The sequence below is a fragment of the Lepisosteus oculatus genome, chromosome 1 (assembly GCF_040954835.1).
Source record: "Lepisosteus oculatus isolate fLepOcu1 chromosome 1, fLepOcu1.hap2, whole genome shotgun sequence".
Lineage (NCBI taxonomy): Eukaryota > Metazoa > Chordata > Actinopteri > Semionotiformes > Lepisosteidae > Lepisosteus > Lepisosteus oculatus.
Genome location: NC_090696.1, coordinates 26,875,356 through 26,892,653, shown reverse-complemented (window position 1 = coordinate 26,892,653; position 17,298 = coordinate 26,875,356). Strand labels below are relative to the sequence as shown.

The window sequence follows — 17,298 nt, the reverse complement described above, 5'->3', positions numbered from 1 at the left end:
ATTTGCCACCATGCAGAAATCCTGTGTTCATTCTTCCACATCATTTCTAATTGCCACACGAGAAAGGGGGATTTAATGAGTACACTAGTTAACCTACTCTGGATCCCATTAGATACACATCTGTCAGTGTGGCAAGCAAGTGAAAGGTTTCCACTGGACATGCTGTCTAAGGTTAGCATCCTACTCCCAGAGGACAGCAACATCTTACTTAAAACATCCGGCTCATTATTGACACGTCCTACAAAAGACAATTACCTTTGATGCAACCAAAATTGGAGCATGAAGCCGTTCAAGAGGGCTTCCAGATTCATCCATTCAACAGAGACCTGTAACTTTAATTTGTCCGTCTCACCGTACACCTTTGATTAATGCCACCTGCACTGTCAGTGAAAAATTGCTCAGAGGGACACAGCTGCTGCGACATTTAAAATGACTGGTCATTTGTAGAAAAGAAAAAGAAGTAAGCAAATTTGTTTAGACTTTGCCTAGCTAAATTTTGTTTGTAAATGTCATTAAAATATCTAAAAATCTTAAAATATAAATAGCAGTCAGTTCAAAGAGGATTTAAACCAATAGGCTTAAATATGCAATTTTTCTTTGACAAAATTTCATCCCTTGTTAGACTATTAAAGTAAATGAAGTGTAAACGACATGATATACGAAAAAGAGAGGTCTGAAGATCAGGTTATTTTATAAAGTAACAGGGTAAGGACAGACTAAATAATGTGAAAAGTAATGTAGATTCATGGCAAAACTATACAAAAGTTTTAAAATAGCTCGCAAACTATATCAAATCTAATCAACGTTAAATTTAAAATAATTTAAATTTTGAGTTCAAGAACAAAGCTCCATACCCGAAACAGTGTGTTTCTTTTCTTCTCTTTTCAACATGGAATACACTTTACTTGTTCCTTCTTAATATGTATATAATTATTAATTATTAAAATTACAAACAATAAATTTTAAACATTTTCTAGAACAAACTTACAGGACACTTCAAAACATTCTAAAGTGTTTACACTTACAGTAGGAATACCCAGGTTCAGTGAGCTATACAGGAAATTGCAGTGAGTTCCAATCGAGGTCTATAAATACCCTTCTGATGGATCTCTGTGCACAGCAGTAAAGCCATGAACCTTGGTGTTTTGACAGTGAGTCAGTGTAAAGGACGCTAAGGACTCACTGGCAAGGGCAGTGTGCTGCACTGTGAAGGATCACCAGACACCTCTCTTTGGGTTTGGAACTGCCAGACACTATCATCCGAGGCCAGTGGTTTGGGATTGGTGGCTTCAGTACCAGAAACCTTTAACTTCAAACACTTGCATAGTCAATTCATTATTACATTTCAATAATACGATCTTCAGCACTTCAGGGAATGTCAGTTTTAATAAAGTCACAAAAACCTTTGTAATTGTTAAGGAAACAAAACTTGGAAAAGCATTTGAACACACCTTTTTTCCCCTTACAGGATCGGATGTGAGCAAGTGTTAATGTAAGTACTGTATATCCCCCGTAAGTGGAAACGACTCCCATAACAAGGCTGGGGTATTGTCCTGTTCAGCGAAATGGCACTTTTTAGTGAACACTATCAGCTCTTGCTGATGATGTGACCACTGCGGTTCCGCGCGGTCCCTTGCTGCTCCACCCCACCGGTTCGTCCCGCAAAACCTGGGCACAAACCCGAGTCTCTGACATAACGCAACAGGGAATCAGCTGCATGAGCTAAAGGAGACCTCCCCCAGCCCAGGCGGCGGCTGAGGTCCCTGCTACGCGCAGGGAGGGCAATGATGTCACCGTGCCCAAACTAGCTCCGCTACAATGAGATGCGATATTTCTATTACAAGTGCTAAATAGATACATTAAAGTGAATAAGAGAAAACAGTGTAAATATAGCTCACTTTTAGAACTGAGACAGAAACTCAGGTTATGTTTTCATGTTAAGTGGCATTCATTTCCTTCCCATTTGAATTAGACCTTTTGATCAAATTTCTCACTTTCCTCTTTTATTTAAAGAAAGCCTCTTACAGAAAGTAAAAAAAAGACATGTTCCAGCAGCTTGCAAAGAATCTCATGGCTCTCAAAATAACTAAACAATTTAGAAACTCTGAAGGACTTTTATTCCCCAAACTGTTTCTACAGTTATAGATTTTTTTAATATTAAGAGTTCTTTGTAAACATAGGCACAGCAGTACAGAACAGTTTATGAAAGGTAGATTACCCAGTGCCCCAAGTGAAGAAAAATGTTTTGTTTATTAAATAAAAAGCAACTTGAGCTAACCTTAACAACACAGGGATGCCATTTGCAATGGGGACTGTAACACGTGGCAATTCGGGACAATTGTGTTTTGCTGCCACTGAATTATGTCAATTGAATCATACACGTCTGGTACAGGAAGTAGCCTGTCTTGCTACAAACCTCCTAGCTATTATTAAAAGAAGACTTTTATATTCTAGAAGGAGAAGAAAAAAACACTAAGACATGCATAAAAACCACAGCTCATTCTCATACATTATAATACAGATATATTCAAGATAATGCCAAAGACGCCTTTATACCCTAGGTTTAAAACAATAACGCTTGCTTACGATAGCAGAAAAACCTTAAATGTAATCCATGAATATGTAATTTCTGTGAGAGGCTCTCGACAACAAAGATGTGTTTTGAAGCAGAATACTTGCAGAGAAATAAAGATAGAAAGTGAAAACTTCCTTTACAGAATTCTATCTGCATTTCTTAAACAAAGGGGGAGGGTGTGAAGTGAATAAAGAAATCCATCATTCTTGGAGAAAAAAAATCTAGTCAGCCCAAGCTACCGAAATTAAATTTGTTAGTTGCTGGTCATTCCCATAATTAAATTCCTGTCACAAATTTCTAAGAAAAATGCCTACCATGACTAATGCAGTTATTTATACACAGTTGTGGCAGAATGAGTGACGAAGTGCTTTATCTGAATTGTAGATAACAATGGTCATGTTTGTTTTTTTATTTTAGGAATACGATTTTTTTTTATTTCCTTTTGCAGAGAGTGATGACAGCTTTCAGCTAGTGATCACTTTCAATAACCAGTTAAAGTCCCTTCCATACATAGACAGCAAACAGTGAACCCAGAGATAAACAGCTAACAGAATTTGTCCATACTCTACCTTAAGAATCCTTTAAGCAATGCCTTTTATCTGTACATGTGCTAGTGTAATTTATGTATATTTAATCTGCAAACATGATTACATTTGTTATGCTTTCCTGCACAAGATAAGGAGTTAAATAATATGGCACCTCAAAACACTGCATGTTTCCGAGATTGCCCCCACAAAAGCATGTTTTAACTTGTTTGCTTTAATGTTTGGAGCAGCCTGATTTGTTTGCTCTTTCTTTCACGAGGAGATGTGTTTCAGATTTTCTACAAAAGCTGTCTCTGTAGAACAGGTGGCCAATGGAGCACCCAAAATAACATAGAGCCTCACTAGAATGGCTTCTGTGACTTTGCCATTATACCTTAGCACTACAACTGCCATTACATGTTAGAAGATGACATGACTTATAAGTGTGGTACAGTACATAAGGTATTACATTCAAAGTAGGAATTGCTCAGTTTCTGTAGACAAATTTACTGACTTCAGAATTTCAGAAACCACAAGGAATGCTCAGTGAACACAAAACTTTGGTTAAAACAACTCATTAAAATATATTTGGTGAAACTCTGCCATTACAGGAGTGGTTTCAACTGAGAAAAGGAGAACCTAGGCAGAACACAATTGCTGTTAGCATTATGCTTATACTGTACATGTTTAATTGTCATACTTAAAAAAGTTCTAATAGTTCCCAAAAGCTGTCCTTTACATGAAACATTTGCTGCATAATTGCTGGCAACGATGTACTACAACTAATTAAATCCTATGTTCATTCAATCAATGCATTCTATGTTGCTCAATGTTTTGAAGTCTGCATGCATAGCTTGCAGTTTACTTGTCTGTTTAAAGCAAAAAGGAAACACTTATCTTTCATGTCAGCCATTAAGTTTTGCTTTTCATGCTTTAGCAAAATATACAATAAGCTTGAGGTTCTATGCATTAACTAATGCAAATGATTTTGTATTTGAAGAAGGGAAAAGAAGCCTAATTCTTCTATTAAATTTCCTTGCTGGCATATCAACGCTTTCCTTCTGTAATTGGCACCCTTTCTGTAATGCTAACATGCTATCAGATTTTATTAAAGCCCATCATGTAGTAAAATCTAATCATTTATTCTGTTTTCCAATTATTCTAAAGCAGCAGGCTTAAATGAGGGGAGGAGATAATGAAATTAACTTCCTAACTTAGAGCAATTCTCTGTGGCACAATGATCAGATATTCTCTTGGTCTGAAATTTATGTAAATTTTATTCATCTATCATTAGTTATTACCATTGCTGCTACATAAAAACACAGTTTTCTTTAACAATTAGATCTTAAAATGTTGCGTATTAATTAGGCAAGGGACACTTACAGGCCCAACATGAATATGTAAAATCTTTAATTCTAAACATTGAACTTTTGACATTTATGAAACGAAAGTTTTATGCAGAGGCTGAATGTATCTTGCAAAATGTTTACAGAGTTGCATAAATTAAAAAAAACTATATAAAGATTAAAGTAAAAAATGCAAAAGATTTCACAGACTTCTCCAAAGAATGGGCTTGGTGTAAGCCATAAAACTGTGTGTAAATATATAATCCAAAGCAGTTATATCTGTACTGTATGTATATATAATACAGTACATAAATTAAGCAACACTGTTTGCTGGGCTACAAATTCATTATTTCAAACAGCATCAAAAACACTGCAGCAGACATCTGTGTCTCTTTTTCAATCACTCAGTTCAGGCACCCTTTCAAAATCCAAGGCCCCTTGATAAAACTAATGGCTATTTGATGGACCTCATAATAAGAATCAATATATTGATAGGGCCTCTTTTAAGACTAATTTGCAGAGCAATCAATTCTGTCAATTCATAGAAAGCACCACAGGATCAGGATATGTAACTTTCTAAAGAATACTATAAAGATTAAATTTAAAATCCCAAAACTGTGGTCATCTTTTAATTTTTTAATGGATACTGCACAAACCATTCTTGTTTTCCAAGTCCTAACAGAAGCAATAAAGACCATTTTTTTCTTATACTGTATCGCAACATTTTGCATACTTCTCTTTATTTCTTTAACATCATATTTTCTGTATTTAAGCTGTAGCTTTTTTATTTTAGGAAAACTCACATTTATCTAATAATATTTTTTTCTGAAGGAGTTGAAAGAAGTTCATCTTTGAGCAAATGAATGTAATAAAAACACGTGAGCAAAAGGGCAAAAAGGAAAGTAACTTGTGCTAAAACTTGGCAGTGTAAACTTTAAAGCACATTAGATACATTAATGTACACGTACAACTTTCTTAAAGACATATAAGGACATATTACCTTTTTTAATAAAAAAATATTTACTTTTTTCTTAAAATAATTTACTCAATCTGCATTACTGTTATTTTTAAACTGGTCTCTGTTTACATTCTGCAGTTTTCAAATATGAGACTTTCACCTTTCAGGAAATACCATGCAGAATGTAACTAAGCCTTAATAAATATCTTAAGAATCACAGGAGTTAAATAAAGTCACTCACCAGAAAACTTCCAAAGGCGGAATTGAATATAGCAGCTGCCTGTAAACAGAAACAAATAAAAGTTATTATCTTTTATATGTTGTTCATCAACAGGATACATTCCTCCCGTCACATAACACCAATGTCTCCTGAAGAAGAATGTCATTCTGTTTGGGGCGAACAATTTTCCCCCTACAATCAACTTTAAAGTAATTTCAACTTTGAATCGATCGGGTAATAAAATGATGCTTGAACAAAGATTCAATTCTTTTTATACGGCTTTTTTTTAGAAAAGTAATTTAGAGACAGAAATACATGCACAAAAAGAACACAATAGAGCTTTAAAAAATGTGGAAATAAGATCTCCTCAGTTTCTTTAAAGATTTATGTGCACCAAGCAATGTATGATTACAGTGTACTTTAAAGAATTATCTCAACAATGAGTTTTAAAAGTCTTACATCTAAAACCACCCTATGAGAATGTTAAGAGACAGCAAAGAATTATATAGTTTCAAATGTCTGCAGTAACAGCCTTTCCTTACCTAATGAGACACCTTGATCTTTTTTAATTTGCTGCACACAACTCAAACAAATTCCTTGAGTAGTTTGCCGAGGAGATTTACATGAGTAAAATCTTGAACGACATCCAGTTGCGCACGTAACACACAAAACAAAATAACACATGCGAAAGGCAGTGCTTTCAGATAGCAGACCACTGCCTTCTGCAAGCATATCGGTCAAACGACAGTACAAAGCAAAAAAAAAGCAAAATATTAACCACCAAAGACCTTCAGCTTTGCCAAATTAAGAAAAAAAACAGGTGATGCTGCCAGTAAGTTCTGGAAGTTTGAATGAAGTCCAAAGCCAAGTCCATACGAGCTGTAGCACAAGCCCCTGCACACTGCTCCAAAAGAGGATATGATGAGACTGAATGGGTAATGAGATCCCTGGCTCCAGAGAGCTTAGCTTTCTTATTCATGTTCATAATTAATTCAACAACTTTGATAATTTCATTAGATTCTTCGTTTCCAAGCTTTATCAATAAATGATGGTGCTGGACCACAGCTCCACAGCACCCGCAAACACAGAAACAAGCTGTGGCTTGAAACCTGTGTTTACTAACAGGGACCCGACATATGGTATTCTGAGCAATACAGGGACATCGCAAAAAACTGGCAGCTAAATAAAACATTATTTCTGACAGCTGTAGACCCCAAATATTTTAATACACTTCTCCCTTACCAGCTTAGCCAGTACAAAGGCAAACGTGTCTATGGGAAACACGCCTCAACACAAGGTCTGGGAGACACATTAGGACAAGGAGAATGGGGAATTTAATTCATGTACTGATTCATTTATTTTTTAGCAAAGAGGACTTATGTTTTAGAACTGAAAGTAAACAAACACTGCCTGGAAATAAGTTTCCTGGGAAGTATGGCTTTATGCCTGTCTCAGCTTTAAATGCTTGATAGTTTCAGTGCATTACTGGTGCCAACATGAAAGCCTGTTGCTAATATTACATTAGCAAAAGTTTGCAGAGGCATAAATAGGTTTACCAAGATGAAAGAGAAGGTAATAGTACAGTATACATACTATGTACATTTATAGGCAAACATACATGGTAAAACCTTGACAAAAAGCAATCAAAACCATTGAGTGGCTGGGTACATGTTATTCAGTTATAACCAGAAGTACGTAATCACCATTACCAATAATCTTTCCTGGCTTGTAAGGCACTTAGAATTAAAGAACAAAAAGAAAATCAGGAAAAGGTCTACCCCGATATACTGCACATGATTAATAAGATTTTACTCACACCATTAAGAATGCATGACAGTTGTCATTCAAAGGTACAAATAGATTTTAAAAGAATTATGGATACTCAATGTTTTGACTTGGTTCACATGCACACTGAGTTGTGACCTTTTCCACTTTAATTGCGCTGCCTTGTGTTGCATACTTTAAAGCTTCCAGAGTGAGCCTCATTCCACTTACTGAAGAGTATGGAGTTCACCCTTTTGCACAGTATAGGGGGCCTTCCTTTGAATCCAGTGCAATACATACTGGAGCACCAAGGCTGACCCAATAGCATTTTGTCATTTCAGAACCTGTTCTTGAAAAATGTCAAATTATTTTGGTCTTGGGTATAATTTATCTCTGTTTTATAGTTTTTTTCAGCAAATAAAAGGAACATAAAAATAAATCTACTTACAGCATTTGACTGTATGTCAAAGCAAGATTGGTGCCCTTGTGTTGCTTATTTCCGTGCTGACAATTAATTTGAGGAAAAATGCTAAAATCATTTAAAAAAGCAACATTTCCTATAAGCAGTAAAAACTTGTCAAATACTGTTTGCCTGCAAGATGACATCTGTTTGTCCAGAAAGGACAAAACACTTCTGTTTCATTAGAAACAGCTATGCTAAAAACCCTATGGCCTGAACCTGGTATCACTGAAATATTAATTTGAGTAACCTTTTAGGTAATGCAAATGCATTTTATGACAGGTAATAAATATGAAGACACCATCAAAGGACAAATATTTCTCTCAATCAAATATGATTGACTGATTGTCATATCCAGTACTCCCTACATAATGCTGCAATATTAGATGTTCAGAATTACATTTTAACTAAAAAGGGGGGCTGCACTGACTTCATTTTACATGCACAGAATTTCGATCACATGAAATTAACAGCTAGTCCAAGACACGTTGTCACTAACAAAGGATTTCGTAAAAAAAACTTCCATTAATGCCATATACAGTAAACAATCTTAAAGAAAAACCTTAATTTTTGAGCATTAGGCATAAGGGACAGAACTCTGGAAACTAAAAGTAATGTTCCTTAACTTTGAGGGGCCTGAAACATCAACCAATACACATATGTAATTAGACGATCTGGATATTATACCCAGTGGTGTAAAAAACAGGAAATTTACTGATTTTGTGTCTGTATCATTCTGATGTGTTTTGCGCAATATGAACCAAACAACATTGTTCATTTTTTATGTCAGGTACAGAAAAAAAAAGACTGTGATGTACTATTTACGGGCTGCTATACAGTTCTGATATAGAAGAAACACACCTATGTACCGTACAACAATAAAAATCAAATTCATACAACAAGAAAAAAGAATTTCTTGAATGCAAATCAGTCTTTGCAAAGTCAAATGCCTGCAAACTTCTTCCAAAACAATATTTGTGTTTAAATCTGCTTACCTTGCATGTCTTTCAAACAATAATAGTACAGAATATAGATCAGCAAGAAGATACTGCAGTGGCCCAGCTGCTTCAAGACAAATTGAAAGCTTTCCAGAAAAAGTCTTCACGTCTAGAAAACCCGAATCAGGGTAGAATCAAAGATATGTTCCCACAGCTTTCAGAGTCACTTCGACAGAACCGAGAATCTCGGCTTGAAAGGTGGAAGGAGAAGACTGACACACTTATCAGCACTTCAAGTCAAATTCACAGGTTATTTTCCTGAATTGGAATCAGACTGCAATGAACATATTCTGAAGGGTCTTTTATCATTTCCCACTACCTACCTGTGTGAGGCCAGCATTTCAGCCCTGACAGTAATGGAAACAAAATACCAGAGCAGACTTCAAGTTCAAAATCCAGTCTGGCTTTCCAAACCTCCCCTGTGCACTGACAGGTTGTTCAAGGCAACACAAGGGCACCAATCTTACTTTGACATACAGTGAAATGCTGCATGTAAGTAGATATATATATTTTTTATTCTCCTCTGGTATTCCCATGCAGCTCATCTGAACTCATCTCTTCGAAAAATATACAGCATCTCTGTGTTTTAGCAAAAAATTGGGTACAGTGTTACAAACACAAAAAAATGATGCTGCAAAACAAATTAGCCTAATCTCAAATCTCTCCACTCAGAAGTATTGCTATCTAAGATAGCAATAAAAATGTGTATTTTAATTGCTTAGTAAACCTAAAAAACACATACTGTAGGTCCAGCCTTATATTAACTCCAATACAAATTTTCTATTTAACAGTTATAAAAATATAAAATCTGTTTTTTACACTGTGTACGAAAAATGGTATATTGATCTTAGAGAGCGAAACATTATATTTTGCAAATAAAATAAAAGCTGTAGATGAAGATTTCATTTCTGGTGATTTCTAAATGTCTTTCACCAAACAAATTCTAACAAAGTTGTCTTGAATTGCATCGTACAATTTATTTGGTGGTGTACTCTTGAATACCCACCTTTGAAACAAATCTTTATGTAGCCTGACCATATGAAACATTTTTTGAAGAATGTTAGCAATGGGTTAAAATGAAGATGAATCTTCCACACACCTTGGAACATATGAAAGAAGGGAATACAGCATAGTAAATGGGTTTACTGTACCTAGATCATCTCTTTTCTAGTCGATACATACTACCTACGACCTACGATAGAGTTTTTCTATTTTTCCCTTCAGCTCACCATGGCTTAAGCAGAATGAAGCTCTGTGAAAGACGGGTTCATTCTGAAGCACATAACCCATTTGTGAATTACAAACCTCAGACTTCAGGCCCACTAGAAGAGATGGTGAAAAAAACACCTTGTCAAACAGTCATTTCCAGATGTGAAATACAGAAACCGTTTGCTCATCATGAATTTCAGTCCTATACAAAATGTTATTTGCACACGTTTTCAATTCACATATTTAATCAACTTAAAAAATTAAATATAATATTTTATAAACTTATATTAAAAGTAATCATGCTCTGCAGACAAAAGACACGAAAGTGTCTTTAAAAGTGAATGAAAACCAAACTACTCAACACAGGATGAAAAGCATAAATTGAAATAATAATAAAAATATCTGAATGACCCCTAATTATATCAGCACTGACACTAACTATAACCAAATTCATTTATTTTGCACGTAAGCAATTAAAAACATAGAAGAAAAAACTTGGGAAAATAATTTGTCATTCATGTAAGCTGGTCCTGTTCTTTCCCGACAAACTCTTTATGTCGGACTGCAATCACCTGAACAATGTTTTCTAATGTTGGAAATTTATTTTGAAATGGTTTGTTTAAAGTGATAATTTGTAGAGAACATCTGTAACAAAAAAATATTGGAATATTGTTTTAGTATTACAGCTCATATTCCTCAAGGACGGTAATTAAAAAGGTTATACTCATAATTACTACGATAAATTAAGCAGGACATTTCAACTGCACATCTACTACTCCTTTAAAGCAAAGCAAATAGCATTTATTATACACTGGTTATACAAAAAACACGCTTTTCTACAAGAAAATTAACTCCTGAAAAATTATGATTATTAGCACCGATTTCCTTTTAAATTGCCATGCAAACATGTCAAATAGTAAGGAATATTACTGATCTTTAATACAGTCAACATAAATTCACAAATCAGATTAGTATGGTTTCTTTATAATGAAATACTCATAACAACCTAATGAAAATGACAAAATCGATATTAACTAATGATTTGTTAATTAACATTTGTTTTATGGTTTGATAGCCCCCCACTATTTACTAATCCTATCAAAAATTTCAACATGGCTTTATCAGGTTAAACAATTTTACACTTTTTACTGAACTCTACTGTAACTACAAAATGGGTGTTAGGTGAGATAAAATATCTACTGTACATATCTACTTCACTCAAAAATAATCTTTAGTATCCATCTAACTAAAAAAGGTGAGTGATGTTTTAAAAAAAACACACTAAACACACATACTGTATATAGTAAATACTAACATAATTGAGTATTATTAATAATCTAATCTCAGAAAAAACTAATTTAAAGAGATCAATAAGAAATCAAGCTTTCATAATTCAATAGACTTGGTGGAACTCATTTAGACATAAATAAACAGCCCTTCCATTTACACCTCTTGACCTTTCATAACATCTAAAAATCACATACTATAACCAAGCGGTTGCTGAACAAAAATCAGATAGTCCCAGAAAGAGGTGTTTCAATCTAATTTGTTCAACAATGCACTTATATATTACTTTTTAAGAATTCCCAGCACCACAAGGGAGAAAAAACACTGTTGGTCAGAATTGAAAAAAAATAATTTAAGCATCTAGCAAATCAATTTAAATCAACATGCATTTTGACAGTAACACTGAAGTTTATATGATTTTGTTTCTTCTGTGATATCCTCTAAATCAAGGGGAATCTCTCAGATTAAACCCTTTTTCATTTGCTGAACTGTAAACCAGCAGTCCCACTGTATAATAATAAATAGAGTACCATAAGTAACAATAAGCTGAATCCCAGCCTTAAAGCTGTAACAAGCTTATAAGAAAGGCAAGTCAATCATGTAGCATACCTTCATAATTACTCTTTGTCTTAACAGCCAATCATAACCTCTTGGAGTAAATCTCTACTTTTGCAGCTGTCAAAAGCTTTCCTTTTCTTTTGATATTTCAGATGACTGGCTAATGTCATTTTGTTTTTTGTAGTTTTTTTCCCCAGCATGTAATGAAAAAAAAAACATATTTCTCTAGAAGGATAGATGTGAGAAATGGGGATGGAATGGATGATCAATCGAAGTCTTTCAATTTCTAAATAAAAATTAGTGTTCATTTCACCTGGAAGTCAGTTCAAGTGGACAAGCTACACAGGTCTCAGAAAAATAGAGTTTCAGCTTAGCTGATCTTCTCCAGATTCTGAGATCTGAGACTATTCAGAGCATCCCAGGACATAAGGCCAATGATAACAGCAATGCTGCACCCAATGCTTTTGACACAATCACTGAGCACTGAATGGTTTCCCCTCAGCAGGAACAAAAAGAGTCATGAACCTCTCAGTTTGGCGGGAGAAGGATAGACGTGGATCTGGTATTGGAAATTAAGTTGACAACATTTAATACAGTATATTGAATTGTTTTTTTTTTCTTTAAATGCATACGAACATTCATCTCAATGCAGCTGCGGCAGAAAACAAATTCAGGTTCCTCATAATGGGTGCAAAATTGAATCAGGTGTCTGGTCCTCTTAAGGAAATTAAGTCATTCTGTGGAAGGGGGGGGTTTAATGAGAACCAAGCCTGCCGACATTGATGAATGGGAATGACACCAGGGAGAGCATGTAAGCAGGACAATATCTGCATGTTCGGGTTCTGCTGCCTATTTCTCACTTTCCATCCCCAACACCACTGGCTTCTCATGGGGGACCTATTCATCTCCGGCATAGTTATTACAAAACGTTTATTTGAGCATATATTCTGCAGACGATGACAGTTAATAAAGGAAATACTTTATAAGCTGTATTTTTACATAGTGCTCCGATTATGGTCATTATTTGGTATTGATTGATCATTCCCGGATTGCTCAGATTTTAGAGGCAGGTGTATTTCAGTCGTGCACATTTAAGGCCAGTTATGCACCTTGCAGCTGAGAAATATTTATGGCCAACCTATTTCTTGCAAATCAGTTTTATTTAATAATGCAGAGTGCGAGAAAAATCAACTATATAGGCTACATTTTACTGCAGATATGACAGGTCTCTTTCATTACATTAATATACAACAGTGTGAAAAGAGAAAAGTATTCTTAAATGAAATTCAATCTCGCATAAATGCCATTTGGAAAATTCATTATTAAAACAACGGATAAAGTGATAACTTATTCTACTCGCAGTTAATTTATAATACTACTAATCCTTACGCCATTATTAATAATAACTTTTAAAGTTATTTTGGTAATGGAACATTTTTTTACCTGAATTTAGGCTTTTAATTTTTGATTTGGCAAAAGAAAACATTTATACAATTTTAATTCAGTTCAATAAAGTTTCAAGATATTACAAGGTTTCCAAAACCCTTACTTTTCTGAGGCAGCTTACTGCTCTATCTTGTGTCATATTAGCCCTGCAGTTAACATTTGTAGAATAGGGTCAAACCCACCTGGGTGGGCTTCTCTTTGCTGCTTCTCACACTCTTTCAATGAGGATCACTTTTATGAGGAAGGAGATGTGAATGCATCATCGGACTCTAGATTATCCCACCTCACCCAACAACTACAGCAGAAATGTGCATCAGGAATGCTGAAGTGCAGCAAGGAGTCTCAGCACCAGCAGCTTGAAAGGCCTCTACTACACTTGATCTGAGGGCTTGGGGTCACGGTGGGATACCTGCCTCCGAGTCTTTGTGGGAAAATAACACAAGCCATGTTAGTGGGGTACCTGAAGTAATTTATAAATAAATGCATTCCATATACTAATATATATTCTATATTCCACAGAGGCCACATAGTCTAAACACCTACTGTAAATTACCACTATACGTCAAAGAGGTGAACAGCAATTACTATTTAAGCTAGTTATTTCACTTCCATTATTCAACATTTATATCAGCATTAAAGAGTGGCACTAGGTCTTCTAGACAATTTGGATAACCAATAAAAAGGCCAACAATGTTAATATATACAGTTAAAGAGTGTAGAATTGATGTTAGATGTTACTGTACATTAAATGCACTTGTCAGGGACCTCATTTAGGATACTGTACAAAAATGTTGTCAATACGTTAAAGAAGAAATATTGCTACTCTAGAACAAATTCAGGAAGGGGAAACCAGAAAATGTTCCCACGTTTAAGGTAATGTCCGACACTAAAAAGCGAAAAGAAATTAATCATTTTAGTTGAATAGAGTAATAGAATAAAGAAAGCTATGAGGGGACCTGATTCAAGTCTTCAAAGTCCTCAAGAGCACTGACAACTGGACTTCAGAATTAACAGTGAAGCATATTTAGAACTGAGGCACACAAGGGTCAGTTGTTGTTTTTTTTACACAGAGGGTGAAGAGAATTGGGAACAAGCTATGCAGCAAAGCTGTAAAGACAGAAAACTTTACTTCTTTCAAAATGTGGCAGGATGAGATCTTCAGGTCATGTAGCTTTGTTTCAAAAGCTCAGCACTAGACCCCCTGCTCATTATTATTATTATTATTATATTGTTTTAATATAAATACTGTATGAAAACACCCAGACAGTTATTATGTTATACCTATATTGACCAAAGTTTTCCTCAAAGTTAAATTTTTTAGGCAATGCATTCAATACTCTCTCTCAAAACTGATATGAGAACAGGATTATTCTTAGCAAACTACAACAGAACACATTACTGTCAGTTTCAACATAGTTCTGACCTACCATCAAGAGTGATCACACACTGTCTCAGCATTGCTTTCTATCATGTATATAACTGAACACTGAGGTGTTGTCTGGAGCCTCTCAGACAATACAAAGTCAATTCAATGGAATGTTTTTCTTACTCTACAGCAGAACTGAAACTCTGCACATTCACAGTTCAGTGCAGCTTAGGTGAAGGTTTGGTCTAAACAAGAGTTTATACAGTGTGGAAGTCGTTGACTTTTAATTGGGATTCAAGGCTAAAGAATAAGTTAGATTAGACAGCATTTCAAAAATCCCCAATAATGATGCTGTGAATAATGAAGAAACAAATGAGTGGAGGTCTAATAAAGTACTGCACCACGAGAAAACAGTCATGTTTAGTTTTGAGAAAAGCAGAAATTCTTTATCAAAAATAACTGTGTTGGAAAAAATAAAGGTTCTGAAATCAAAATGGAACTTCTCCTCTTCCATCCCTGTTGATTTGAGTTCAGTATGAATTATTAAGCCCGTAGTCGAGCCCCTTCTCATTATCAGCACAGTGTCAAGAACAGTTTGCAGAGCTGAGATTTGAGACCAGCTCCCCGTGACCACATGGTCATGCTCCATCTTTAATGGCCTCAATGATGTCAGCTGAGACTTGCTACTATCAACTTCAACTGTTTCATCAGGAAGCCAAACAGGTACGATATAGAATAAGACTGCGCTACTGGCCTGGGAGAAAGAAAAATAACTGAGAATTGCTGAGGTATAGATCCATAAGGGATGGCCATATTTAAATGGCCACAGACAAACGTTTGCACAAGCTTTTTACCTTCCATTATATTTCTTGCTATCCGTGTTGAATATCGTTTGCGGATTAGTTCTTGCTCCAAAGAGTGCATTGTTTCATTTGTATGACCCCACTAGCTAATTACTCAAATCCATCACGTGAATTAATTAACAAATTAATTTAAGGGTCCTGTCTTCTTATAAGGCAATTATTAATACCACACAATCGGAACGAACAGCACTGACATTGGAATGTCCAAACCCATGAAAATGTACAGTATTTTGTAGTATTATGAACATGAAAAAACAGACAGAACATTTCCCTTCAGCCTTTCCCCTATGCAGAGGGTGAGTGTTGGTGTGATACAGCTCCACACACTAATGTGAATAGAATTAGAAGCTCCAAATACAAATGACCTGGGGATCCCTGCTGGGGATACCTGGCGTCTCCATTGATTAATTAAGCGGGAAAAGGGCTTGGGAAAACTCTAAACACAAACATCAAACAAAATGCTGCACTAAACCCATACGTCAATCAAGCGAGTTTGTCAAATTATTCCCCGCAGAATTCCTTAGGAAACAGAAGGGACCATGAAATGCAAAGATTGCAAATTAGACCCCAGTATGGATTATTGTCTGATGAGCTGTATAAGCAGGTACGAAAACAAATGGATGGATAAATAGACAGACAAATCAATCCATGACATCTACCACCGAATAAGATTCATCTAATTCCATTCATTTCACTTTTCCTCAAAAATATGATGGTTGCACTCCACTGTCATATTGGTATTCATTTAGGCAGAAAAGCAGTGTTGTTTGAACTGTAAGTAAATGACTTGAAATTGCGGAGCTGGCATATTTACACCAAGGCCTGTGCTGGGATTGTGGATGACGTTTTTATGTCATATGTTTGACAGTATCATCTTCCGAGCTTGAAGTTCCTCTCATTAGTCCATGGAATTATATTTAACATTGCTTTGAGCTAATAACAACTGTGGTTTTATATAGCAGGTGTCATGGTGCAAAACCTCAAACTCTTTGTGTTGCACAAAAAAGGAAACAATTAAAGAGTGCTGACCCTATTATAAACTTGTTATATAAGTTGCCTGTTCACAAAAAATCTGCTTCAACCGACACATCATCTCAGAAACTAACTGAAAATGTCTAACTGTAGATGGAAGGGGAATCAAGAATTTAGAAGCATAAGAACAAATGGCTCTTTCTCTGCTAGAACACATTCTGTGAAGGGTCTGGCAGACTGACATCGGTGTTAAGTGTGTATAGACTTACAGGTAGGAGACAGCAGTGAGCATCGAGACAATGAGGCCATTAAAAGTCATAGAAGCCAAAACAAGCATTTCAACATAACATTCATAATGAGTCTCTCCACGAAAATTCTGTGTGGCCATGGCTGCAGTACAGATATACATTAAACCACGTCTTCTTTAATTTGGTTACACACCAGATTTAAACTTAGTTTTCCTTTGCTAAAGGACTGTTTTGATTGGGATTTAAATATGGCTTAATGAGGGAAGCTGTCCATGTGGAGAATGAGCACATTGGTCGGCTCAGAACTGTCGTATTTTGAGTATTTGAGTCATCGAGCAAATATACCACTAAAGAAAGAAACTTCTGCCAAACAAACAAGTAAATACATTTTGGGAGGCCTTGTACTTCGTAAGATGATACTGGAAATGTAGGCCTATCATACAGAAAATACTCATTTGTTAATGCGACACTGTGATCTTGCTCACAAGTATAAAATCTGTTAGA

At 35.4% G+C, this 17,298-nt stretch overlaps 1 protein-coding gene across 1 annotated transcript in view; it reads right to left on the bottom strand.

The window, feature by feature from the left end:
* Positions 1–17,298, bottom strand: part of slc10a7 (solute carrier family 10 member 7) — a 132,017-nt gene that overhangs the window by 83,873 nt on the left and 30,846 nt on the right. The window contains exon 5 of the mRNA XM_006629494.3: positions 5,645–5,683. Coding sequence (XP_006629557.2) covers positions 5,645–5,683 — 39 coding nt within the window. The remainder of the gene's footprint in view (positions 1–5,644; positions 5,684–17,298) is intronic.